The sequence below is a fragment of the Manis pentadactyla genome, chromosome 2, assembly GCF_030020395.1.
Source record: "Manis pentadactyla isolate mManPen7 chromosome 2, mManPen7.hap1, whole genome shotgun sequence".
In the NCBI taxonomy this organism is placed as follows: Eukaryota; Metazoa; Chordata; class Mammalia; order Pholidota; family Manidae; genus Manis; species Manis pentadactyla.
In genome coordinates, this window is record NC_080020.1 from 14,342,867 (window position 1) to 14,370,260 (window position 27,394).

The window sequence follows — 27,394 nt, forward strand, 5'->3', positions numbered from 1 at the left end:
CTGGGCCAGTTTACCTGTTTTATCACTTCCTTGGATGCCAGTGGCAAATGACCTGTCACATGGTATACTGTAATTATTTTAGGCTGACCACAGGCCCATAAGCCTTGCCACAATTCTTGCCCCCAAAAGGGTCAGTGACCAACCAACCAGTTGACATGGTACTAGGTTGGTAGCCGCAGGGTCAAGCCCCGATAGACAGCCCAGCTGTAAGTGCAGACGACTATAGGGGAGGGCTCCTGGCTGATCACAAACCACACAGGCCACAACTCTGCCCACTGGCTGCTCTTTCCTTTACCATCTTCCATCCATGTTCTCTCAGTCTTAGGATGGAAAGCTACGGCCCTCCATTTTGGGGGCTGCCCACGGCTGGAGCCATCTGTGTACCATGCATCTTCAGGTACAGGGGCTCTTCCCTCCCAGTAAGGACTTTAATGGTTCTGAAGTAAATTCTTCCTGCCTTTCACTAGTATATGTCACCGGCCCCAATAAGCATTGGGAGTTCTTCACTCAAGAACTAGCAAAGAGGGCACCACACTGATGTATGTAAGCACCCCCCTTGGCCAGTGTGGGTGTTTGCGTCACACTACTCGTTGGTTTTTGGGTCCAGTCTCATACCCACCCCAAGATGGGATAGGTGGTTATTACCTTTACCAGGGCCATTCCAGTGATGGGTTCTGCAGCCAGCAAGGTGTGACACACGGCAGCCAATTGTTTTTCTATCAAAGTGTATTGTACCTCTGCCCCTTTCCAGAGTTGTGACCAGAATCCAATAGGTTGGCAAGTTCATTCAAGCTGCTGACAGAAACCCCAGCCATACCGTCTTCAGTCACATGAACATCCAGCTCACAGGGCCTTGATGGGTCTATCACACTCAGGGCCTGCACGGCCTTGACTGCCCATTTTGCTGTAGTAAAGGCAGATGCACATGTCTCATCCCAGTCCCACCTGATGCCCTTTCATACCAACCAGTATAAGGGCTTCAGAATTTGTGCCAAGTGCAGGATAAACACTCTCCAGTAGCCTAAAAGACCCCAAAACTCCTGTAACAATGCCACAGTTGTAGGATTAGGAAAGGCCTGGACTTTGTCTATGACTGCTTCTGGTATAACTTTGGTCTTAACTGACCAGACGACTCCCAAGAGTCTGACAGACAAACCAGGTCCCTGAACCTTGATGCTATTCGCAGCCCATCCTTTCTCCTGTAGATGTTGCAGCATTCTAGGTGCTGCACCTTCTAGATCTGAAAGAGAATCGGACGTGAGCATGACATCATCAATATAATGGTACAGCTGCACCACTGGCGGTTTCTCCCATGTAGCCAAGTCCTGGGCTACAAGCCCATGACAGATGGTGGGGCTGTGGAGGTATCCCTGTGGAAGGACTGTGAAAGTCCATTGCAGTCCTTCCCATGTGAAGGCAAACTGTTCTTGACTTTCCTGCTCAATGTCAATGGGAAAGAAGGCATTAGCAAGATCTACCACATAATGGTATGTTCCTAGTTCATGGCTGAGGGTCCATCAAGCCTGCAATAGAGGGGACAGCAGCATGCATAGGGGGTATGACCTTATTCAGTTCTCTGTAATCCACAGTCATACACCAGGAGCCATCTGGCTTTTTTACAGACCACACTGGGGAATTGAAAGGACTATGGTTGGGCTTTATAATACCCACCTTTTCCAGCTCCTGGAGAGTTTCTCCAATCTCTTTATGCCCTCCAGGCAGTTTGTATTGTTTGGTATTAGTCACCCACTGAGGCACAGGCAAAGCTATGGGTGGGTGCCTAGCATGTCCCCTCAGAACTGCCTTCACCACACATACTCTCAGTCTGAACTCACCTGCAGTGGTCTGCAGCCATAGACCCTGCAGGGTATCAATCCCCAAAATATATTCAGGGATAGGAGATATATACACAGTATGCTCTTTTGGGGGTAGATGCCCTATTCCTAAAGGGGTTTGGGCTTTTTTCACCCTGATAGCCTTCCCCCCATATCCATCTATGATAGTGGGCATCCTGGGGAACCACTCAGGGTTACCATGAATCAGTGAACATTCAGCCCCTGTGTCCACCAGAGCCAGGACACATTGTATGCCCATTGGGGACCAACAGATAGCTATTTCCACATGTGGCCTAAGGTTCCCCCCTGGTCCCTCAGGGCAGATACCTTGACCTTTCCCTCAATCAAACTGTGTTCCCCAATCACCTTCCTGTGTGGGCTCAAGTGAGGTTGGCTCACTCCCAGCAGGAAGTCTTGGAAACACACAGGCCAGACTCGTGGCTCTGTCTCTGGCCTCTGCCTCTTTGGTCTGAATGGCTGGAACTGCTGCTCTGGTTTCAGCCGTTGCCATAGCTCTAGTAAGATCCTATTTGACTTCCCATCTAATTTCCTTCCATTTGCTCCTGCCCATATTAAATCAACCCACATCTGGGTCGTTGTAACCTTCATAGGGCCCTGTAAATTCTTGTAACAGGTCTTCTTTCCGGATTCTCATTGCTTCAGCCTCCCCTAAGTCCACTACTGTATGTGTCACCTCACTTATGAGATGCCCTAAGTAAGGGGAAAGAATGGCCACAAGAGACCCATAGAGGGGATGTAGGAGCCGTTTGAAGTACAGTATTTCTCATCCCAGTAGTGAAAATCTCTTCATCTGGGCCATAATTCTCTGGACTATAGACCACATTTCTTATGCCTAGCTCTCGTAGCACCTGTTGGAGCTCAGCATACATCTGCCATCTAACAGGAGAGGATGGCCGATCACCCAGATTGGGCCACACAGCACTAAGTGCAGCCATAAGCCACTAGAAGAGGGGGTGACTCCCTGGGGTCTGATGTGCATTTTGCAATTGCTGCCTCAAGGTGGGCTGCACTGTCAGGGAAGCCAGCTTTCCCATCTCTGATCCCGACAGAACAATTCCATCCACCCCTAAGTTCCATAGATGCAGGAGCCAAGCTGATACTGACTCTGAGGGCTTCTGCCTAAACCGGGAGCCCAAATCCACCAGCTCAGCCTGAGTATAGAGGTGGACCATAGCGTGCTCCACGACCTGGGGAGGGGGCTGTTCCTCTCCTGGGGGAACTTACAGCTGCTGGGTCTTTATTTTCTTTACAACCACTGGGCGTGCTTCCAATACAGGAGGCGCCAGTGCCTCCAGCATCACCCCTTCACCCTTCCCCAGCTCCTCCATTTCCGGGGCTGATGGCACCTTTCTCTTGCCTCCCCCAAGTGCCTCCTCTGCTACGACCTTTACCTTTCTACTGTGCCTCGCAGCAATGCCAGCTCGGTCTTAAGAAGGTCTCTTACCTTCAGCTCGACGCTTCGCAGCTGACGTTCTCCGCCTGGGCTTCCCCCTCAGGAGTGCATCCTTTTCCTCAATGGCCTCTTCCTCCTTCAGAGCACCTGGCAGCGCTGCTGTCTCGTCTCCAATGGCCCCTTGCTGCCGGCGCTCTCGTGCTGCCTCCTCCCACATCAAGGCCATCTCCTTCCTCAGGGAATCCAGAGGTTTGCAGCTCATGTTCTCGTGCTGCCATTTCTTGGGTCTCCTCTGTAGACCTTTTTAAGACTGTGAGGAGCAGTCAACCCACAGTCCCCACTGCCTCATGGGCACCCTGCTTCTCAAAGGATCTGCTTACTATACCAAGAGCCACCCCTACTGCCTCAGGTGTCACCTCCATTTGCCTCCAGTCCTGGGGTGGGGCCCAGTCCTCTAGGAGGCAAGCCACCTCAGATCACATACCCATTGGGGGATGATCCACTGTCTCCCCATTCACAGGGGCAGCCCGCTGAAGCACCCCTCCCATAAGGGCAGCCTGTCTTTTCCCTTGGTCAACAGTGTTCCCTGCCAACTTTTGCCAGTTGTCTTGACAATGGGTTTCAGCCCCGGGCAAGTTCGCTGCGGATTCAATGTGACCAAAGGAAATCGACAGCAGAACATTCTTTGGGGTGAAAGGGTTTATTGCCCGGCTTGTTCTCCAGCGGTAGGCCGAGCACTAGTGTCTGCCTCCACGCAGAGCACTGGGCCGAGCTCTGTGTAGCACAATAATGGCTTATTGCCTGAAGGTGTGGAAGCGGTATCCTAGCAACAGGCCAGTTACATCATCAGGTGGTTTGAGTTCAGTGAGGATCCTGGCCATAGGAACCCCGACTTCCCCACAGGGGGCGAGATCATGTAGGAGTTGAATTTTATTTTATAGGTGATTCTAGTGTCATGGACTGTCAGTGATAGAGGGGTATGCTCAGATTATGTTTTAGAAAAGTTAATCTGGTGCGAAGGCAGATCTGAAATGAGAAGTTAACACCAGTTAATGAGGGTCTACTCCCTGCATTTCACATAGTCTCATTTAATTCTCAAAAAACTCTTACATTGGAACTACAGTCATTCCCACTTTCTCGATGAAGAAGCAGGCACAGAGAGATCAAGTACCTTGTCAAAGTTGAGAGAGTTACTGTGCAATGGACCTGAGGTTAGAATCCAGGTAGTTTGACTCCAGCTGGATGCTTACTCCCTGCGGTTTTACCAGGGGCCAGGCCTGGAGGGTGATAGGACTCTGCTGAGGGAATCAAAGTAATTACTGACCAGGGCTTGGACTCAGGCCGTTCCAATGGGGCTGGAAGGTGGAGAACAAGTTCGGGGGATTCTGAGGAAGCAGAATTGAAAAGTCGCTATTCACCGTGGAGGCATCAGGGGTGAGATTCCCGGACAGCTGCCTGGTTCCTAGTTAGGTCGGTGGGGAGACGCTCACTGACACAGTGGGACACACGTGCAGAAACACGGTTTGGGGAAAGCGGAGAGATGATCAGGTCAGTTTTGGAAATGCTGAGTTGGAGACACCCAGAAGGTAAGAGGGCCACGAATTCAGGGTAGAGAAAGATGCCAGAGACGTGAATGAGATCCCTCGCGGGTGGACAAGGAAGACAAGTGAAGGCTGGGCTCAGAATAACTGCCACCTCTCCCTGCCTTCAGGGAGCAGCAGAGAAACCCAAGCTGCCACAACATTAGGAGACTCAATGATCATTTGTTCAATAAAACGATAGCAAAGAAATGACTGAAGGTTCAGTTTAGATTATTAGGAGTCTAGCTGCTTTCAAGGTAGTTTCTCCACACTTCTAAGAAGAGACACTGGCAGATCTAGTTTGCTTATTTGACCCAAGTGTTTATCCATATTTTCAAACAGGATCAAGTTGTTTTGCAGCAATCACATGGTAATGACTAAAACGAATTACTCATTTTCAGATTTTTTCAAGTTGTAGACCATTTCCTTTTGGCTTGGAGAAATGTACCTTCAATCTCTTGGATACTCTTGTTTTAAGGAAGTCTACTCTTCTCTAACATTGCTCTATTTAAAAAATTTTTACTGTATAATTACGTAGTTTAAATGTTGGTTGGTTGGCTTTCAGTTTTCATCACTAGACTGTCTGCTCCGTGACAGCAGGGACCACTGTTCTAAGTCACCGCTGCGTGCTCAGGACCCGGGTGGGTTCTTGCTGGCACCCTCACTGTCTACAAGCCTCTCCTCTCTCCCTCCCTGCCTGGTCCGCACCTTGTCTCTCTCCTTTCTCCTCTTTCCTCTCCTTCTCTCCCTCCCTTTTATTCAACAAATAATGTGTTGAATACCTTCTGTAAGTCAGGCACTCAGCTAGACTGGTAGGTAAAAAATGACTAAGGCACTGTTTTTGCTCTTGATTTAACAGTTTAGCAGAGACAAACTTGGTATATGGGCAGCAGCTTGATGTCTAGAATTTCACCCGGAGGACAAATGGGGGAAAAGAATCCTGGTCAGGAGGAGCTGGTGTGTGTAAAGCCCTGGGGATTGGGCCATGTGAAAAGCACACGGTGTCTGTGGGGTGCGGTCAGGTATCTTGTAGGGCTGGAGTGGAGTGCTCACGGGGTGCTCACGACAGTGGGGGAGCGAGAGTCCGTGCAGGGAAGGAGGCTACGGAAGTGAGGGCGAGACTGTGACGACACCAGAAACTACTCTTACTTTTGGATTTTTATACCCCTGCTCTTTACGCATAAGGGCATCTGGACAGACAGGTGAGGAGAAAGTTAGGTAATATTTTTGTGGCTAATGGAATAAATGGGTGGAGGATGCACACCTCTGCTCTTCTGCATTGTCTATCTTTTGTTTTTACAATAAAGGAAAAAAATTAGTTATTTCTAAAATAATGAGTTAGAATCAGCAACAAAATAAATTTATTTTTTATTAAAAAATTATTTTTTGACTAATACTTGGATGAAACCTTTTACCACTTGTCAATCTCAATCTAAACTATAAGAGTCTCCCAATTTAGCGTGTTTCAAGGCCTTCCAATTAACGTATTTCAATACCTTATCCTTTAACAACTGTAGGAAAGAGGTTTTCCTTGCCCCATTTATCAGACAGCTAATTAATTTTCAATGTAAGCTCATGGTTCTGGCTTTATTCAACAGGTTATAATCCATTACTGATATTAATTACTTTGATGCTCAAACTGTGTCAGATTTAGCTCGGGAAGCTCCCTCAAGTGGGCTCTTGCCCTCTTGATGTGTCCCGTTATGTTGTGAGCACTTCCTTCCAGGCATGAGATGTCCCAGGCTCGTCGTGAACTCAGTCACTGATCTAGGGACTGATACATGTTTTAAATGTCTCCAATATTTTTGAGAAGCATATTTAAAACATTTAAAAAACCCCTTACATTTAAAAAATACCATTTCATGATACCTTTATATATTTAATGCCAATTAATTTCTAGTGCCACTTTAAATATTTACCCACAACCCAATATATACCCCAAGAGATCCTGATTTTGTGATCAAGATTATCCCAATTACACAAGTTTTTAAGAACATAAACTAATGAGGTTGGCAAGGAATGAGTATTTACTTTAAAAAAAACATGGAAAACAAAGCATACCTTGATAATTTTTGGCTTTATAAATACTTTATTCTGTTTCCAGATAGGATACTGAAATTTATGCTATTTTTAAGATAACCAATATGCAGCCAACTAAAATAAAATATACAAGAACTTTATGATATGTAAGATACAGATGAGAAAACCCAAAATGTTTTTACCTTAATTTGCCCTATAAGGAACATCAGGATTTGTGGAATTGAAACTGGCCTTGTATATCAATTACCTTTTTCTATAAGTACTTGCTGATCCTTCTAGAGGGTATATTGTGTTTTTATGTCTAAGAAATCAGCGTTTTCCATCTTATCAAGTACAAAGCATTACTTCAGTCCTAGACATTCTGACAGAATACCTGTTTTTATAAAAGATTACTTTCATTTTACTAAGTTCTTTAATGAAATTGCATTAAGAAATTATTTTATATCAGAGAATAGCCAGAGAACAAATACAAGGCATATTTATATTTCAAAGGAAATCAGTAAGACTTAAGAAGAAAACATTTAGTACTTAAAAAAAAATCCCATATTCTGACATTTGGAGTAATATAATCTCCATGTTATTTTTTTTTAAAAAGGATGTTTTCCAGCTTGTTTCCAGACTTCTTTCACGCCTTTAATGCTTTCTTTTTTCACACATTTCCAGTATTCTTGTATACTTAGTTGTTGTGGTACCTGTTCAAAGTAAAAATTAAGGAGTCATTCTCTTTTAAGGGTAAGCATGACTTCATGTGTACTTTGTTACTATTACCCACACTCCTCCAAAAAATATTTGAGATGGATGATGTTGTAAAGATGACTGCAACAGAAATGTAAAATAAGGGTAACAGATAAAAAGTGACTGCGATGTAAGAATACCCTTACAGTCTCTAAGGAATGGAGGCAAACTGTTGATTTGCTTTCCTAAGTTGGAAATAAATAGTTTTGCTTTAATGAATCCATCATGTATGTTCATTTGAACCCATTGTTTCCAGACTTCTTTCCATAGGGGCCTCCCAAAGAAGACAATGGAGACTTTGGGTGACCATGTTTCATATATTAGTTTTAAAGTGTCATTATTTCATAATGTTTCCCATTTCTGGTGAACTTTAGTTATGGGGGATAAAAATTGTCAGTCTAAACCTTAACCTTGGCTAAATTAAGAAGAATGAATAGGTCACAGTATATTAGATAAGAAGCCTTAAGAAGAAATAATATAATTCACCTAAGTGCTTTGTGAATTAAAAGTTCTGTGTGGTTATTATTCCTCTCAACGGAATGAGAAAGAAAGGTTAAAAAATGTTTGGGTCCTGGTGGCAGGAGCACTGTTGCTGGACACCTGCCAAATGAAAGCAAAAGTCCATTTTAGATTATATATGTATATTGTTATTTCTTATCATTACTTCCCAGCTCTTTCCTTTAATGGTCTCTGGGAAGACACTTGTGGGCAAACTGTTAACAGCAAAGGTTGACTTAATTTCTGGTAATGTTATAATATTTTTTTCTTTTGGTATCATTAATATAAAATCACATGGGCAACATTGTGGTTACTAGATTCCCCCCATTATCAAGTCCCCACCACATACCCCACTACAGTCGCTGTCCATCAGCATGGTAAGATTCTACGGAGTCACAACTGGTCTTCTCTGTGCTATGCTGCCTTCCCCGTGCCCTCCCCAACGTTATGTGTGCTAATCGTGATGCTCCTTATTCCCCTTCTCCCTCCCTTCCCACCCCCACCCTCCCCAGTCCCTTTCGCTCTGGTAACTCTTAGTCCATTCTTGGGTTCTGTGAGTCTGCTGCTGTTTGTTCCTTCAGTTTTTGCTTTGTTCTTAAGCTCCATAGATGAGTGAAATTGTTTGGTACTTGTCTTTCTCCACCTGGCTTATTTCACTGAGCATAATACCCTCTAGCTCCATCCACATTGTTGCAAATGGTAGGATTTGTTTTCTTCTTATGGCTGAATAATATTCCATTGTGTATATGTACCACATCTTCTTTATCCATTCATCTACTGATGGACACTTAGGTTGTTTCCATTTCTTGGCTATTGTAAATAGTGCTGCGATAAACACAGGGGTGCATGTATCTTTTTGAAACTGGGATCCTACATTCTAATTTGTGGGTCAAATGGTAGGGAATTTGATTATTAACTATGAGGTGCTGGATGACAACACTGCTGGTAAATATGTTTGCTAATGGGAATCGTATTTGTTTATTTTCCATAGCTTATGTTTGTAGCAGGAAAATGAATTTGCTTCTCTAAGTTGTAAATAAATAGCTTCTTCTTAAAGGAACCTACCATATTCTGTCTCTCCACCTCCTTTCCTTTCTCTGGCCCAGCTGTCATGTAGTCGTCTCTGGACCCTTGTTTTCAACCTACAGACTGCTTTCTTTCTTTTTTTAAAATTTTTATTAAGATATGATCGATATACACTCTTATGAATGTTTCACATGAAAAATCAATGTGCTACTACATTTACCCATATTATCAAGTCCCCACCCATACCCCAATGCAGTCACTGTCCATCTGTGTAGTAAGATGCCACAGATTCACTATGTGCCTTCTCTGTGCTACACTGTTCTCCCCGTGACCCCCCACACCATGTGTACTAAACACAATACCTCTCAAACCCTTCTCCCTCCCTCCCCACCCGCCTTCCCACACCCCTCCCCTTTGGTAACCACTAGTTCCTTCTTGGAGTCTCTGAGTCTGCTATTTTGTTTCTTCAGTTTTGCTTCATTGTTATATTCCACAAATGAGGGAAATCATTTGGCATTTGTCTTTCTCTGCCTGGCTTATTTCAGTGAGCATAATGTCCTCCAGCTCCATCCATGTTGCTACAAATTGTAGGATTTGTTTCTTTCTTATGGCCGAATAGTATTCCATTGTATATATGTACCACATCTTCTTTATCCATTCATCTACTGATGGACACTTAGGTTGCTTCCATATCTTGGCTATTGTAAAAAGTGCTGTGATAAACAAAGGGGTGCATATGTCTTTTTAATCAGAGAACTTGTGTTCTTTGGGCAAATACCAAGGAGTGGGATTCCTGGGTCAAATGGTATTTCTATTTTTAGTTTTTTTGAGGAACCTCCATATTGCTTTCCACAATGGTTGAACTAGGTTACATTCCCACCAGCAGTGTAGGAGGGTTCCCCTTTCTCCACATCCTGGCCAGCATTTGTTGTTCTTAGTCTTTTCGATGCTGGCCATCCTTACTGGTATGAGGTGATATCTCATATTGTGGTTTTAATTTGTATTTCCCTGATAATTAGTGATATGGAGCATCTTTTCATCTGACTGTTGGCCATCTGAATTTCTTCTTTGGAGAACTGTCTCTTCATATCCTCTGTTCATTTTTTTAATCAGGTTATTTGCTTCTTGGGTGTTGAGGTGTGTAAGTTCTTTATATATTTTGGATGTTAACCACTCATCAGATATGTCATTTACAAATATATTCTCCCATACTGTAGGATGCCTTTTTGTTCTGTTGATGGTGTCTTTTGCTGTACAGAAACTTTTAAGTTTAATGTAGTCCCATGAGTTCATTTTTGCTTTTGTTTCCTTGCTCAAGGAGATGCGTGCAGGAAGAACTTGTTCATGGTTATATTCAGGAGATGTTTGCCTATATTGTCTTCTAAGAGTTTTATGGTTTCATGACTTACATTCAAGTCTTTAATCCATTTCGAGTTTACTTTTGTGTATGGGGTTAAACAATAATCCAGTTTCATTCTCTTGCATGTAGGTGTCCAGTTTTGCTAACACCAGCTGTTGAAGACGCTGTCATTTTTCCATTGTATATTCATGGCTCCTTTATCATATATTAATTGACCATATATGGTTGGGTTTATATCAGGGCTCTCTAGTCTGTTCCATTGGTCTATGGGTCTGTTCTTGTGCCAGTACCAAATTGTCTTATTTACTGTGGCTTTGTAGTAGAGCTTGAAGTTGGGGAGCATAATGCCCCCACTTTATTCTTCCTTCTCAGAATTGCTTTGGCTATTCGAGTTCTTTTGTGGTTCCATATAAATTTTAGAATGATTTTCTCTAGTTCACTGAAGAATGCTGTTGGTATTTTGATAGGAATTGCATTGAATCTATAGATTGCTTTAGGCAGGATGGCCATTTTGACAATATTAATTCTTCCTATCTATGAGAACAGGATGTGTTTCCATTTATTGGTATCTTCTTTAATTTCTCTTAAGAGTGTCTTGTAGTTTTCAGGGGTATAGGTCTTTCACTTCCTTGGTTAGGTTTATTTCGAGGTATTTTATTCTTTTTGATGCAATTGTGAATGGAATTGTTTTCCTGATTTCTCTCTCTGCTAGTTCATTGTTAGTGTATAGGAGTGCAACAGACTTTTGTGTTTTGTATCCTGCAACTTTCCTGAATTCAGATATTAGTTCTAGTAGTTTTGGAGTGGATTCTTTAGGTTCTTTTTATGTACAATATCATGTCATCTGCAAACAGTGACAGTTTAACTTCTTCCTTACCAATCTGGATGCCCTTTATTTCTTTGTGTTGTCTAATTGCTGTGGCGAAAACCTCCAGTACTATTTTGAATACAAGCGGGGAGAGAGGGCATCCTTGTCTTATTCTTGATCTTAGAGGAAAAGCTTTCAACCTCTCACTCTTAAGTATGATGTTGGCTGTGGGTTTGTCATATATGGCCTTCATTATGTTGAGGTACTTGCCCTCCATATCCATTTTGTTGAGAGTTTTTATCATGAATGGATGTTGAATTTCGTCAAATACTCTTTCGGCATCTATGGAGATGATGTTGTTCCTTCTTTTTGTTGATGCGGTGGATGTGTTGTGCTATCCTTGCATCCATGGGATGAATCCCTCTTGATCAAGGTGTATGATCCTGATTTATTTTTGAATTCGGTTTGCTAATATTTTGTTGAGTATTTTTGCATCTATGTTCATCAGGGATATTGGTCTGTAATTTTCTTTTTTTGTGGTGTCTTTGCCTGGTTTTGGTATTAGAGTGATGCTGGCATCATAGAATGAGTTTGGAAATATTCCCTCTTCTATTCTTTGGAAAACTTTAAGGAGGACAGGTATTAGGTCTTCACTAAATGTTTGATAAAATTTAGTGGTGAAGCCATCTGGTACAGGGGTTTTGTTCTTAGGTAGTTTTTTGATTACCAGTTCAATTTTGTTGCTGGTAATTGGTCTGTTCAGATTTTGTTTCTTTCTTGGTCAGCCTTGGAAGGTTGCATTTTTCTAGAAAGTTTTCCATTTCTTTTAGGCTATCTAGTTTGTTAGCATTTCATTTTTCATAGAATTCTCTAATAGTTCTTTGTATTTCTGTGGTGTCCATAGTGATTTTTCCTTTCTCAGTTCTGATTGTGTTTATGTGTGTAGACTCTTTTTTTCTTGATAAGTCTGGCTAGGGGTTTATCTATTTCACTCATTTTCTTGAAGAACCAGCTCTTGCTTTCATTGATTCTTTCTATTGTTTTATTCTTCTTGGTTGTATTTATTTCTGCTCTAATCTTTATTATGCCCCTCTACTGACTTAGGGCCTCATTTGTTCTTTTTCTAGTTGCATTAATTGTGAGTTTAGACTGTTCATATGGGATTGTTCTTCTTTCTTGAGGTAGGCCTGTATTGCAATATGCTTTCCTCTTAGCACGGCCTTGGCTGCATCCCACAGATGTTGCCGTGTTGAATTATTATTGTCATTTGTCTCCATATATTGCTTGATCTCTGTTTTTATTTGGTCATTGATCCATTTGTTATTTAGGAGCATGTTGTGAAGCCTCCATGTGTTTGTGGGTGTTTTTCATTTTCTTTGAGTAATTTATTTCTAGTTTCATACTTTTGTGGTCTGAGAAACTGGTTGGTACAATTTTGATCTTTTTGAATTTACTGAGGCTTTTTTTGTGGCCTAGTATATGATCTATTCTTGAAAATGTTTCATGTGCACTTGAGAAGAATGTGTATCCTGCTGCTTTTGGGTGTAGAGTTCTGTAGCTATCTGTTAGGTCCATCTCTTCTAATGTCTTATTCAGGGCCTCTCTACTTATCTTCTGTCTGGTGGATCTGTCCTTCAGAGTGAGTGGAGTGTTGAAGTCTCCTAGACTGAATGCATTGCATTCTATTTCCCCTTTTAATTCAGTTAGTATTTGTTTCACATATGTAGGTTCTCCTGTGTTGGGAGCACAGATATTTATAATGGTTATATCTTCTTGTTAGATTGACCCCTTTATCATTATGTAATGTCCTTCATTGTCTCTTGTGACTTTCTTTGTTTTGAAGTCTATTTTGTCTGATACAAGTACTGCAACTCCTGTTTTCTCCCTATTAGTTGCATGAAATATCTTTTTCCATCCCTTCAGTTTTAGTCTGTATATGTCTTTGGGTTTGAGGTGAGTCTCTTGTAAGCAGCATATAGATGGGTCTTGTTTTTTTATCCATTCAGTGACTTATGTCTTTTGATTGGTGCATTCAGTCCATTTACATTTAGGGTGATTATCAATAGGTATGTACTTATTGCCATTTCAGGCTTTAGATTCGTGGTTACCAAAGGTTCAAGGTTATCTTCGTTACTTTCTAAGAGTCTAACTTAACTCACTTAGTATGCTGTTACAAACACAATCTAAAGGTTCTTTTCTTTTTTTCCGCGTTTTTCTTCCTCCTCCATTCTTTATATATTAGATATCATATTCTGTACTGTTTGTCTATCCCTTGATTGACTTTTGGGATAATTTATTTTTGCATTTGCTTAGTAATTAGCTGTTCTACTTTCTTTACTGTGGTTTTATTACCTCTGGTGACAGCTATTTAACCTTAGGAACACTTCCATCTATAGCAGTCCCTCCAAAACAGACTGTAGAGATGGTTTGTGGGAGGTAAATTCTCAGCTTTTGCTTATCTGGAAATTGTTTAATCCCTCCTTCAAATTTAAATGATAATGTTGCTGGATAAAGTAATCTTGGTTCCAGGCCCTTCTGCTTCATGGCATTAAATACATCATGCCTCTCCCTTCTGGCCTGTAAGGTTTCTGCTGAGAAGTCTGATGTTAGCCCAATGGGCTTTCCTTTGTATGTGATCTTATTTCTCTGTCTGGCTGCTTTTAATAGTTTGTCCTTATCCTTGATCTTTGCCATTTTAATTACTATGTGTCTTGGTGTTGTCTTCCTTGGGTCCCTTGTGTTGGGAGATCTGTGGATCTCCATGGCGTGAGAGACTATCTCCTTCCGCAGATTGGAGAAGTTTTCAGCAATTACCTCCTCAAAGACACTTTCCATCCCTTTCTCTCTCTCTCCTTCTTCTGGTATCCCTATAATGCAAATATTGTTCCGTTTGGATTGGTCACACAGTTCTCTCAATATTCTTTCATTCTTAGAGATCCTTTTTCCTCTCTGTGCCTCAGCTTCTTTGTATTCCTCTTCTCTAGTTTCTATTTCATTTATCGTCTTCTCCACTGTATCCAGTCTGCTTTTAATACCCTCCATTGTGCTCTTCAATGATTGGATCTCCAACCGGAATTTGTTCCTGAGTTCTTGAATATCTTTCCATACCTCCATGAGCATGTTAATGACTTTTATTTTGAACTCCTTTTCAGGAAAAGTCATGAGGTCCATGTCATTTAAATCTTTCTCGGGAGTTGTATTAATTTTACTCTGTACTAGGTTCCTTTGGCGTTTCATATTTGTATATGGCGCCCTCTAGTGTCCAGAAGCTGTAGTCTCTGGAGCTGCTGAGCCCCTGAAGCAATGTCGGGGGTCGCGGGCGAGCGGTACTGGTGCCTGGGTTGAGGAAAGAGATGTTTCCTGCTTCCCGGCTGCTGTGCCTGTCTCCACTGCCTGAGCCAGTGGGCCGGGCACACAGGTATAAGCTTTTGTCCCAGAGCAGCTGGATATGGATCCCTGCCTTCTTCCACAACTGTCTGGAATCTCAGTCTCTCCAGGAATTCTGCCTGTATTAGCTTTCCAACCCCGTAAAGACACGAGTATCATGAAAGCACCATGAAATGTAGGTTTGTGCTTCCAGAGCAGATCTCTAGGGCTAGGTATTGAGCAGTCCCAGGCCTCCCCTCCCTCCTTGCTCCATTTCTCTCCCTCCCGCTGGTGAGCTGGGATGGGGGAAGGACTTGGGTCCTGCTGGGCCACTGCTTTGGTACGTTACCCTGCTCTGTGAGGTCTGCTCTTTTCTCCAGCTGTATGTAGTCTGGCGCAGTCCTCTTTCCTGTTGCTCTATCAGGGTTAGTTGTATTAATTATATTTTTGTATTATATGTGGCTTCAGGAGGAAGCCTCTGTCTCACCTGTCATGCCACCATCTTTAATCCCCTATAGACTGCTTTCATGACAGTGTTTGCAGTAGATTCTAATTTAATAAAATTTTGAGTTTTCTTTCTCTGATAGTTAAAGACCAGTAGGTGAATTTGAATGAATATTGATAATAGCTAACATTTACTTCAACTGTCTTAGCCATTCTATTAAGTATTCTACATTTAATTCTCACAATAATTCCTCTTGGTAGATTGTATTAGTTTCCTCATTTTACAGATGAGGAATCTGAGGCTCAGAAAATAATGTGGCTTTGCGAGATTTGGTAGTAAGTAATAGAGCTGGGATTTGAACCTAGGTATGTCTAACTACAGAGCCCAAAGTAAAATTCTGGGTCATGATTTCTGATGGTGGTTTCTGATTAGATTTAGATTTAAAAGGAAAAGCAAAGAAAAATATTGGCTATCATTTATAGGAGATAGCTCTGGTGTAATTATAGCTTATCATCTCTTTACAAATGATGAAGTCCAGTTAGGACTATACATTTGCTCAAATTCTGTTTATTATCATTCACTTAAGTTACATGTAAACAAGTAGTCATTTAAATACTCAAATCTGTTACCCATAAGCCTCGATGCATCCTGTTTTTTAACACCCCAAGAAACTCCTCGTGGCTCAGACACTCATCGCCATCCAAATCAAAGAGCTTGAAGACGGTGTCCAAAATATTGTTGGAGAGCTCCTGTCCTGTTGCCACTTTGACAGCTCTCTTAAACTCCGCTGAGAAAGGAAGCACAGAACAACTCATCAACTGTGTGAAAGAGTCTATGTGGAATTAATCTAAATTTTTGTTATTTGAAGAGCAAGCACAAATCTAAATATTTATAATTTGGAAGGTAAAACAAAACCAAAAATACTCATCAAGAACATATTCAAATAAATTTGCCTGAGAAATGCCATGAACAGAACTGCAAGATATTAAGTAGGCTATTTTAATCTAATCAGTATTAAACCTACATATTTAAATATTCCCTTCTCAGGGGAAAAGTAAGAAAGTAGAAGCAAATAAACTAATTCCTTAATGTGAGTGTCGGTGTTGTAAATCTAGAACAAGCACACTGAATTAATCAGAGGGACAATGAATTGTTTTACTGATAACTGGCTCCTTGACTGATACCTTCCAGTTGTTAAATAGACTGGCATTGTTTATAAATGATAAAAATTAAATAATTCATGTAACTTACCTAGTCTGACAGGGCGATGAGCTAAACTAAACATTTGCATGGCAATAGCAAAGTCTTCCAAATGGGTCGTAAAATGACAGAATGACTTGAATTCATCCAAACTAATGTTCTAATAAAATAAAAAAATGAGTTTTTGTTATAACTTTCTAAATACATTAAATGACATTATGACTATAAGTGAGTCCTCTTTTCTGTCATAAAGCATATAAACAATCTTCCTAAGTAAGTCTATTAATAAGCTTAATATAAGAATAACAATTACAGATTTCTGAAATTAGGAGGAACCCCAAGAGACTAAGGGCAGGGCCACTGTGTGTGGCTGTGCATTCTGCAGGCTATGCCAACAGGGGGCCTCCTGGAGTTGTGCAGTGCAAGACTTGGGGTGGCCCTGTGATACAGACCGAATTGTATCCCCTCAAATTTCATATGCTGAAGCCCCAATTCCCGACTGACTGTGTTTGGAGATAGGCCTTTAGGGAGGAAGCTGAGGCCAAGTAAGGCTAAAGGCCCAATGCGGCCACAGCTAATCCACTAGGACCGGGGTCCTGACGAGGGGAGGAGACACCAGAGCTCCTTCTCCTCCACGTAAGCACAGAGGAAAGCGAGAAGGCAGCGGTGTGCGGGCTGGGAGAGGAGACCTCCCCACACGCCAGCCTCCTGGGGCCTTGGTCTCGGACTTCCAGGCTTCAGGATGGGAGAACATTTTTTGTTTAAGTCACTGAGTCTGTGGTATTTTGTTAGGACAGCCTGAGGGGACTCACACATCCTGTTCAGTGGTCCACCTCCTCGCTGTTCTGCTTTGCTTTATCAGAGAACACAGCTCTGACTAACAGCACTGGGTTTTAGAGTTCGATGGACCTGTATCGAACTTCCAGTTCTGCCATTTACTGTGTATGGTTTTGGCCTCTCTAAGCCTTAGGCAATAACCTTTCAGGGACTAAGTAATTACCCAAGGTCTAGAAAATGGAACACATCAGGATTTGAACCTTGTTCCGCCTGACTTCAAACCTATTCACTTAAAAACAAACAAAAATAAGCTTTAAAGAAAAACCTAGGTTTTCCAATGAAAAAGTAAACAAAGTGTGAAAATTCTTAATTTGAAAGTAACTTCTTCCCTCCCTGCCTGAGAAAAAAGTTTCTCTTTGTGGGGACCTTCTGGGTCATGCCCTGTGCATGTGTGTGGCTTTACTCAAGCTTCACTGCTTTCATCTTCTGATAATTTATAGAGTTTTAATTTAAAAATTTTAATTACATTTCTAAAGAGGTAAAATACACACGTGGAAAAAAAATTCCAACAGCACAGTGGATAGAAATGAAAATTTTCTTTCCTCTTTTGATCTCCAGTTCACTTCCCCAGAGGTAAAGCACTGTTACTGATTCCTTGTTATATTTCCAGAAATATTCTACTCATACAAAAGAGCATCAATGCACACATACACCCTTGTTTTACACTTGGGAGCATTCTCTTCACATATTCTACACTTTGCTTTATTTTCTCAACAACAAATCTCATCAGCACAACTAAGACTGGTTGTTTCTCTGTATCATGATCTGAAAGCAGGCACTGGGTGCAACCTTAATTTCTACTTTACTGATAGGTGAGAAATGTTGTCATCAATGTTTGAATCTGTATGTCTTTAAGTATGAATGAAATTAAACATGTTTCACTTTTATGTTTTTATTAGTCATTTTTGGATTTCTCTGGGTCCTCTGCCCAAATTTTTAATGGGTTGTTAGGTGCCTTTTGCTGGGACATAGTTTTCCATGAGCCTTTCATGATTCTGCTTATCTTGAAAACAGAGGCACTGACCCCTTTTTTGTTCCAGACTGTCTTTCCAAGGACATTTGTACGGTGAACAGCCTTGGTACAGACAGTGTCTCCCTTGGGAGAGGACAGCTTTGTGTACTGCCCATTAGAAAAGATTCAGGTTTCCTAAGGTGAGGTTCCCAGGCTGGGGTGCACATCCACTTGTGGGCGGCACCTGCAGGGGCCGTGAGGTGTTGTCCCTGTGGGAGTTGGGAGGCAAGAGAGGACCGGCACACGCTGCTGCTCTGCTGCAAATGGTGACGACGGTCTTTGTCTCCGACCCAGTAGTCTGTGCCTCCTGCCAGCATCCATGGGATGGTGCAGGCAAACTTGGAAAAATGATGAAAATCTAAGATATTTTGAAGTCACTAACACTGATTTCTAAGATCCCACTATAGATTAAATAAGTAAAATGTCAGGTCCTTTAAAATTGTTTTTTAAAGATTTTGTTAGAAATCAAAGAAATTGAACTATTACATGTGATACCAGTATTCACCCCCTTTTGTTACATTTTTCTTTTAACTTTATAATTTTGGGGGTGATGAGGGGACGCAGCAGGATTTTAACTTTAAGAAGTAATTTTATAAAAATTTCCTCGAAAACTTGTGGGTTTTACATACAAAGATATATATACCCCCCTCTAAAATGAATGTTTCCAAGTTTTCTTCTATATTTACTTAGTTTCATTTTTCTCTTTAACATTTAATTTTTTGGTCCATCTGGAACTCATTTTAGAGTAAGTAGAGATTTACCTTCATTTTCTCCCTCAGATGGCTAGTAAACTCTTCTAATGCCATTTATTAATAATTCTTTTACCCAACTAGTCTGCAATAAGTGTTTACATATACAAAGTTTCCCTGTGTATTTGGGTCTATTTTTGGACTTTACATTCTGTTCAATTGTTATGTGTGTGAATTTCAATTGTCAGTAACATTTTAGTTACCAATATTTGATGATACAATTTAATATACTGGCATTCTTTTAAAAAAGTAGTTCATTTTTTATGGGCAGTTTTAAGTTTACAGCAAAACTGCGGGGAAGGCACAGGGAGTTTCCATGTGCCCACCCCCTAGCAGTCTTCATTGAAACTTTTATGGCTCGTCTGGCCCCCTCTTGAGAATCCGATGGCATTTTCACTGAAACCCACTGGTTCTCTCCCAATTCCTGTACACACAGAATATTACACCTCACCTCCTTGCAGTTAGGTGGGGTCATGTAATTAGTCTGGCCGGTAGCCAAGGGTGATGTTTCCAGGCCAAACACTTACTTGCTGGAATGTGACTCATTCCTTTCTTTTCCTCCACAGCCTCTGAGGCTGGTGTTTCTTCAGACGTTAAAGCTCCAAGACGGTGGAGCCTTGGAGAGTCTGGGCACCTGAGTGGCTCTGTGGGCGTCAGCCCGCAACGGACATGTAAGAACTGACCTGTCCTCGCGTCAGCCTCGGGAGCTGCAGCATTAATTTGCAGCAAACCCTGAGGATCTGACCATATAACCATTACCTTTATAGATTAATTTTAGGGAAAACTGCTGTATTTATAATACTGAGACTTCCTATTCAGTAATAAGGGATGTTGTTATAGTTAAGTTTTCTTTTGTATCCATCAAGACTTTAAAGTTTATTTTTTGTTATATTTATTTTTAATTGTTAAATATTTTACTGTAATTGTAAATGGGACCTTCACTATATTTTCTTCTCTTTTTCCTCACTATAGAAATAGCTTTAAAAAATTATATTAAAACACATGCCCAAATGTTTTGGAACAATAAAAGTCACTTGAAATCTCACTGCAATATACCAACCATTATTAATAGTTTGGCAAACATCATTTCATGCACCTCATGCACACACACACACACACACACACACACACACATGTGCACGCACACCATTATATATATCCTAAGTTGCAGAAGAGCTACTTCTAATAACTAGCATTATAACAGATACTTTCTTGAATTTTTATTGTTTCTGATGGTTTTTCAACTTGATTCTCTAGGGTTCTCTGGGCATATTTCCACACATATGCACACAAAGACAACTATCATCTTTCAAATTTTATACTCTTTTATCTTGTTAATTTGTACTGGCTGAGACTTCCAGAATAATAGAAAGTAATAATGGTAATAGTGGACATTCTTATCTTATTCCTGACATTATTGGCAATGCAAAACTCCTGTTTGTTATACTTAGTCTATCTTAGGTAATAGTTCATTCTTAAGAAAACAGTATGTGGAGAACATTTCTCAACTTGATTTTATGCTTAAACACCAGAGTAACACATTTTGATTAATTTGGAAGTTACTTCATTTAATTATATATAAATATGCCTAACAATATTTCATCTTTATCACAGGCATAATAAAAGGGCCATACCAACCTCTCCTGCTGACAACTTCTCTCTCACATTTTTCCAATAAATGTCTTTATTTTCAGTGTTAGTGAAAAAAAGTAGCCACTCTGCAAAGTCTTCTTTTCTCATAAAATTCAAACCTTTAGAGAACTGAAGGAATTCCATTTCTTGGATCTCTGTTTGTAAATTTTCCATAAATCTAATGTTAAAAACATACAAAATCGATGTAAGTAACAAGTAGCTTAATGTTGTAAGTGGGATTGCGAAGCACCTTTTGTTACCTGTTCAGTGGGTGGCTTCTTGAAAAGGTGCATCAAATGAAGCATCTGTTTGTACAGAGGATTGTGCAGGAGAAGGGATGCAGGGGCTGATTAGTTCCCGCACTTGCTTCAGTCTGACACTCCCTATATTCAAGTTGTTTGTGCAAATTAGAGCTGGCAACCTACATTTTGATACTTAAAAGACCTGAAAAATTATGTAAAATGTTGCTTTGATACATCCATGGCAGTTTTTTTTCATTATCAATAATCAGAGGAACTTAAAATTCAGCTGCCATACTCCTTTTAGAATGTTAATCATACTTAATACTTCTAATATTTTTCAGATACTAGAACTAATTAATGTGATCAATGGCTTTGTATCAAAAGTTTAGATTTGTCTAAAAATATCATCTTTGGGACAATAACTTATGTCTGTATGACAACATTGTTTTTTTTATAAAAACATGGTGCTTTGAAGATTGGAGACTGACGAGAATTAGGCTTGGGGTGGATTAATGATTGTGCATTGAGCATTGACTCCCCTATACAGAATTTTATTGTTGTTAACAACCATTTGATCAATAAATATGAGAGATGCCCTCTCAAAAAAAAAAAAGGTGCACATGAAGTCTTTGCTAATTGAAAAACAGTGACTAGTACTAAAATCCTAATCATAATTCTCAAGGGCATAATTTTATTCTCCAAGTAGTCAAATGTTTATGAAATGAACTAAATATAAAGATTAAAAATGGGCAGATAATTTTTGAAGATTTCTAATTATCAGGTTTAATTTGTGTTCAACACATTTTTCTTAAGTAACAGAGTAAAATCTAGAATATAAAATTAATAATTTGCTCTTTAAATGTAAGCTTTATGCAGAAAATTAACAATTTTGATAAAAAAATCCAAGCCTTCTAATGTTAATAAGAAACACATTTTAATAAGACATCAGTACAATAAAAAAACAAACAAACAAAAAAAAAACATGGTGCTTTGATCAAACTGCCGTCAACAGCTTCCTGGGCAGGGTACATGTTGAAAGGATATCAGATTAAAATATAGTTTGAAAAAGAATCCAGAAATGCTGTCCTTGATTTGTTTCTAACTAAACCATTTGAGATATATTATCTCCATGAATTTTAGTATGTTGCTGATACTTTATTCACCTTTCTACATATTAAAAGATCTGTACTATCTGTCATGGCACAATTTAAAGGACACATAGATGGGATGGAAAAGAGTTATGTCCTAGTTCAGTGGAAGAAAAACTGTCACTGTTAGAAAACTACCTGCTTTGGAGTCTACATTTATCCCATTAACCTTAAAAGAATGCGGAGTTTGATTTCAGGCTTCTATCTATGTGGTAAGAGTCTGTTATAGAACATTTTCTGAATGTATTAAATATATAAATTTATCAATGTTGTGTGTCTTTTGGGGTCAAAGAAGAATTTTATCTAAAATTTGAAGTATTTCAAGTTTGGGAGGATAAAGAGTCTTTAACTGATATGTTTTGTCCTTTGTTTGACTGACTTACACTGTGCAGTGTGATGACATTCATTCATTCTTAACTAGGATGTTAAAAGAATGCTTTACTTGCAAGTGTACACTGAATTAGGGAAGTAGAAAAGACAGAATAAAAGCATCACGAACTCGTTCCTTTTACTTTTTCTTTAGGCTCTGAAGCTTTAAGTACTATATACTTAATTAGTGTTAAATTACACATTGTCAGCTTTAAGCTGTTTTTGTCTTAATTATAGTACCTTTGAGGAACATAAGTGTATTATATGATGATAACCTTTTCTAAATCTAAAATTAGAGATCTAACACTATGAAAATCTGGACCATGATACCGGACATAAATTTATGAACCTAAGAATTTATAGTACATTCTGAACAGATGCATTCTGAACAAGTTACATAGTTTATAAGTTAGTGGATTCATTGGAAGCAATGGGAAAAATCTACCTTTCCTTATCTGGGGTTTCAAGGCCATGGCACCCTGGAGACGGCTCACACTAGCTGTGAGTTTACTGTACACACATCTTCCCACCTTTGCTTCATGTCTGGTGGCTTGAAATTAGCTTAGCAGAGTATTTACACTACTAATTATTAAATGCTAAAAATGAAAGCTGTTCTTCCTGAGGGCTGATCATTAAACACATTTACCAGAATACTACTGCTGACAGATATTTTTGAATTGATAAAAAGTACTCACGAATTTAGAACACCCTTGACAACTGGTATTTCAGAATTTAAAAAAATAGTCCTAAAATGTACATTAGGAAGGTGGTGGAGTAGAAAGATCCTGAACTCACTTCCACTCAAACCTACAGTTACATACGGATCATTCCCTCTGAAAAAGACCTGAAAACTAGCTGAAGAGCTCCCTCAGAACAAAGGATAACAGGGCCACAATGAGATGGTAGGAGGGGCAGAGATGTGTTTTCACTAGAACTCTAGTCCTGGCACAGTGACCCACAATCATGAGGGATCTTACAAATATGCAGTTTTTCCCAAAGAATGAGGGGTTTGTACCCCACATCAGGCACTCCAACTCCTGGGATGTTCTCTGGGAAATGAGGCACTGGTAGGTGCCATTTTTGCATGCACACTCCATCTTGCTAGCACTAGTGGGTATCATTTTTGTGGTCTCTCTACCTTGCTCAGTGCTGGTGGGCTTGCCCTGCCCCTGTGCTCTCATGTGGCCTGGGAGAAGAACAGATGAACACAGTGAGAACTTGAACAAAGAGATAGAAAATATAGGAAAGTACCAAAATAAGTCATAGACCTGAAGAATAAAATAGCTGAACTGAAAAAACACTAGAGGGGTTCAATAGCAGTTTAGATGAAGCAGAAGAAAGGATCAGCAACCTGAAGTCAGGACAGTGGAACTCAACCAAACAGAGCAGGAAGAAAAAAAAGTAAAGGCAGCCACACGGACCTCTAGGATGTCAAGCAGAGTGACTTTGGTATGATGGGGGTCCCAGAAGGAGAAAAGAGGGAAGGGCAGAAAAATTATTTAAAGAAATAATGGCTGAAAATTTCCTTAACCTAGGGAACGAAACAGACATCTGGGTTCAAGAAGCAGAGTGTTCCAAATAAGGTAAACCCAAAGAAAGGGATACAAAGGCACATTATAATTAAAATGTCAAAGGTTAAAAATAGAGAATCTTAAAATTTCCAAGAGAAAACAACTTGTTACATAAAAGAGACATCTCTCCCATATCTACCCCACCATGCCTGAAAAAACTATGAGCAGATTCCCCAGCAGAAACTTTGAGTGCCAGAAGCTATGATATATTCAAAGTACTGAAAGGAAGAAAACTTAGAACCAGGAACACTGTACCTGGCAAGACTATCATTCAGAATTGAAGAAGAGAGAGAAGAGTTTTCCAGACAAAAAAAAGCTTAAGAAGTCTATCCCCAGAAACATTAAAGAGACTTCTTTAAGCTGAAAAGAAAAGGCACTAACTAGGAACAAGAAAACATGAAAATAAAGGTCCCACTAGAAAAGGCAAATACATAGTAAAGATACGGGAATAATTGCTTATAAAGCTAGTATGAATTTTAGAAGATTAAAGAGGGAAAATAAGCTATATTACAATAATTAGTTAAGGGATATGCAGTATAAAATGTTGTAAAATATGAAACAGTTACCAAGGGGAAAGGGACTGGGGAGGATGGGTGGGAAGGGAGGGATAAGGGGGAAAATAGGGCATTAGGATTAGCACACATATTGTTTGGGGGCCACAGGAAAGGCAGTATATACAGAGAAGGTAAGTAATGATTCTATAGCATGTTACTATGCTGATGGACAGTGACTGTAATGGGGTATGTGGGGGGGACTTGATATTTAATTGGGGGAGTCTAGTAATCATAAGGTTCAAGTAACTGTACATTAATGATATCAAAAAAGAAAAGTAAATGTTAACATCTAAAAAATAAATAAATAATTCATTAATGTTGGAAAAAATAAACCCAACATGTAATTCCAAATATCTATAGTTTGTTACTAATCCTAGGCAAGATGAACACATCACTGCCTGGGTCAATAGAACACATGAAGATAAATGAAAAAAAAAAGTTGTAAAATATGAAAAACAAAATGAGAGAGAGAGAGAGAGGCATAAAAATGTAGACTTTTAGAATGTGTTAAATTTTAGTAGCAATTTAAAAGATTGCTGTACAAATATATGCTATAATATGTGATTCTCACTGTAACCACAAAGCAAAAACCTAAAGAAGATACATAAAAACATGGGAGAAGTATTTAACACTAAAGAAAGTCACCAAACTACAAGAGCTAAAGAAAAAGAAAGGAACTAAAAAAATCCAGAAAACAATTAAAATGGCAATAAGTACATACCTATCATTAATTATTTTAAATGTAAATGGGCTAAATTCTCTAATCAAAAGACAGAGAATAGCTGAATGGATTAAAAAAAAAAACAAGGCCCACCTATATCCTGCCCACAAGAGACTCACTTCAGATGTAAAATCCCACAAAAGACTCAAAGTGAATGGACAGAAAAAGATACTCCATACAAATGGACATGAAAAGGAAGCTGGTGCAGGTATACTTATGTCAGACAGTTCAGATTTTAAGACACAAATAATAATAAAACAAGAAGAAGAGTATTACAAAACAATAAAGGGGTCAACCCAACAAAAGGGTGTAACATTTGTAAGTATTTATGCACCCAACACATGAACACCTGAATATATATGGTAAAATATAACAAGAGCTAAAAAGAAAAATCGACAACAATACAATAACAGTAGGGCACTTTAATACCTCACTTACACCAATGCATAGATCATCCAGATGGAATGTCAGTAAGGAAATACCGGCTTTAAACAACACGTTAGACCAGAAGGACTCAATCTGTACAGAACATTCCATTCAAAGGCAGAAAAATACACATTCTTCTCAAGTGTACATGGGACATTCTCCAGGAGAGGTCACATGTTAGGGCACAAACAAATCTTAATAAATTTAAGAGAACTGAAATCATACCAAACATCTTTTCTTGCCACAATGGTATGAAACTAGAAAATAATTACAACAAGAAAACTGGAAAAAATCACAAATACATTGACATTAAACATGCTACTGAACAATCAATGGGTCAATGAAGAAATAAATAACTTGAAATGAAAGCAGAAATACAACACCAAAACCTATGGGATGCAGAGAAAGCAGTTCTATGAGGTTAAGTTCATAGTGTTACAGGCCTACGTCAATAAACAAAAAAACCCCTAAAATAATCAACCTAAATGACCTAGGAAAAAAACAAATGAAGTTGAAAGTAAGTAGAAGGAAATAATAAGGATCTGAGTGGAAATATGTGAGATAGGGACTAAAAAGACACTATAAAAGATCAATGATATTAAGTGCTGGCTCTTTGAAAAGTTAAAGCAAACTGACAAACCTCTAGCTAGACTCAGTGACAGAGAAGGCTCAGATAACACAAAAAAGGAGATACTACAACTGATACCACAGAAATAGAAAATGCCATAGACTGTTTTTAACAATTATATACCAACAATTTGGACAACCTAGAAGAAATGGATAAATTCACAGAAACATAAAATCTTCCAAGAATGAATCATGAAAAAATAGAACATTTGAACAGGTTGTATACTAGTAAGGAGACTGAATTATTAAGGTAAAAAACTCCCATAAGACAAAAGTCCAGAACCAAATAGCTTTATTGGTGAATTCTACCAAACGTTCAGAGGGAATTCAAACTTATCCTTCTCAAACTCTCCCTAAAAACTGAAGGGGAGGGGAATGCCCCCTAACTCATTTTACAAGGCCAGCAATACTCTGCTACTAAAACCAGACAAGGACACCACAAAAAAAGAAAATTACAAGCCAATATCCCTGATGAACACAGATGCAAAAGTCATCAACAAAATATTAACAAACCAAATTTAACAATAAAAGGATAATGTACCATGATCAAAGGATGTTTCAACATCTGCATATCAATCAATGTGATACATAATATCAACACAGTGGATAAAAATCATAGGATTATCTCAATAGATGCAGAAAAAGCATCTGACAAAGTTCAATATCCATTTATGAGAAACACTTAACAAAATGGGTGTAGAGGGAAGGTAACTCAGCATAACAAAGGCCACATATAACAAGCCCACAGCTAACATCATACTCAATAGGGAAAAGGAACAAGACAAGGATGACCACTGTTGCTATTTTAATGCAATATAATATAAAAATCCTTGATCGAATTGGGCAATAAAAAGGAATAAATGGCATCCAAATATGAAAAGAAGTAAAACTTTCACTATTTGCAGATGACATATTATATATAAAGCACCCTAAAGACTCCATCTAAAAAACTGTTAGAATGAATGAATTCAGTAAAGTAGCAGGAAACAAAAATCAACATACAGCAATTTGTTGCATTTTCTAGATACTACTAATGACCTACCAGAAAGAGATTAAGAAAACAATCCCATGTACAATTGCATCGAAAAGAATAAAATAACTAGGTACACATTTAGCAAAGGAGGTGAATGACCTGTACACTGAAAATTGTAAGGAACTGGTAAAAGAAACTGAGGAAGACACAAATAAATGGAAAGATA

At 39.5% G+C, this 27,394-nt stretch overlaps 1 protein-coding gene across 1 annotated transcript in view; it reads right to left on the bottom strand.

Annotated features, from left to right (window-relative positions):
• Positions 1 to 6,185: 6,185 nt before the first annotated feature.
• Positions 6,186 to 27,394, bottom strand: part of MICU2 (mitochondrial calcium uptake 2) — a 148,769-nt gene continuing 127,560 nt past the window's right edge. The window contains exons 9-12 of the mRNA XM_036925502.2: positions 20,544 to 20,715; positions 16,359 to 16,467; positions 15,737 to 15,894; positions 6,186 to 7,561 (exon numbers count right to left, since the gene is read on the bottom strand). Coding sequence (XP_036781397.2) covers positions 7,457 to 7,561; positions 15,737 to 15,894; positions 16,359 to 16,467; positions 20,544 to 20,715 — 544 coding nt within the window. The 3' untranslated portion in view covers positions 6,186 to 7,456. The remainder of the gene's footprint in view (positions 7,562 to 15,736; positions 15,895 to 16,358; positions 16,468 to 20,543; positions 20,716 to 27,394) is intronic.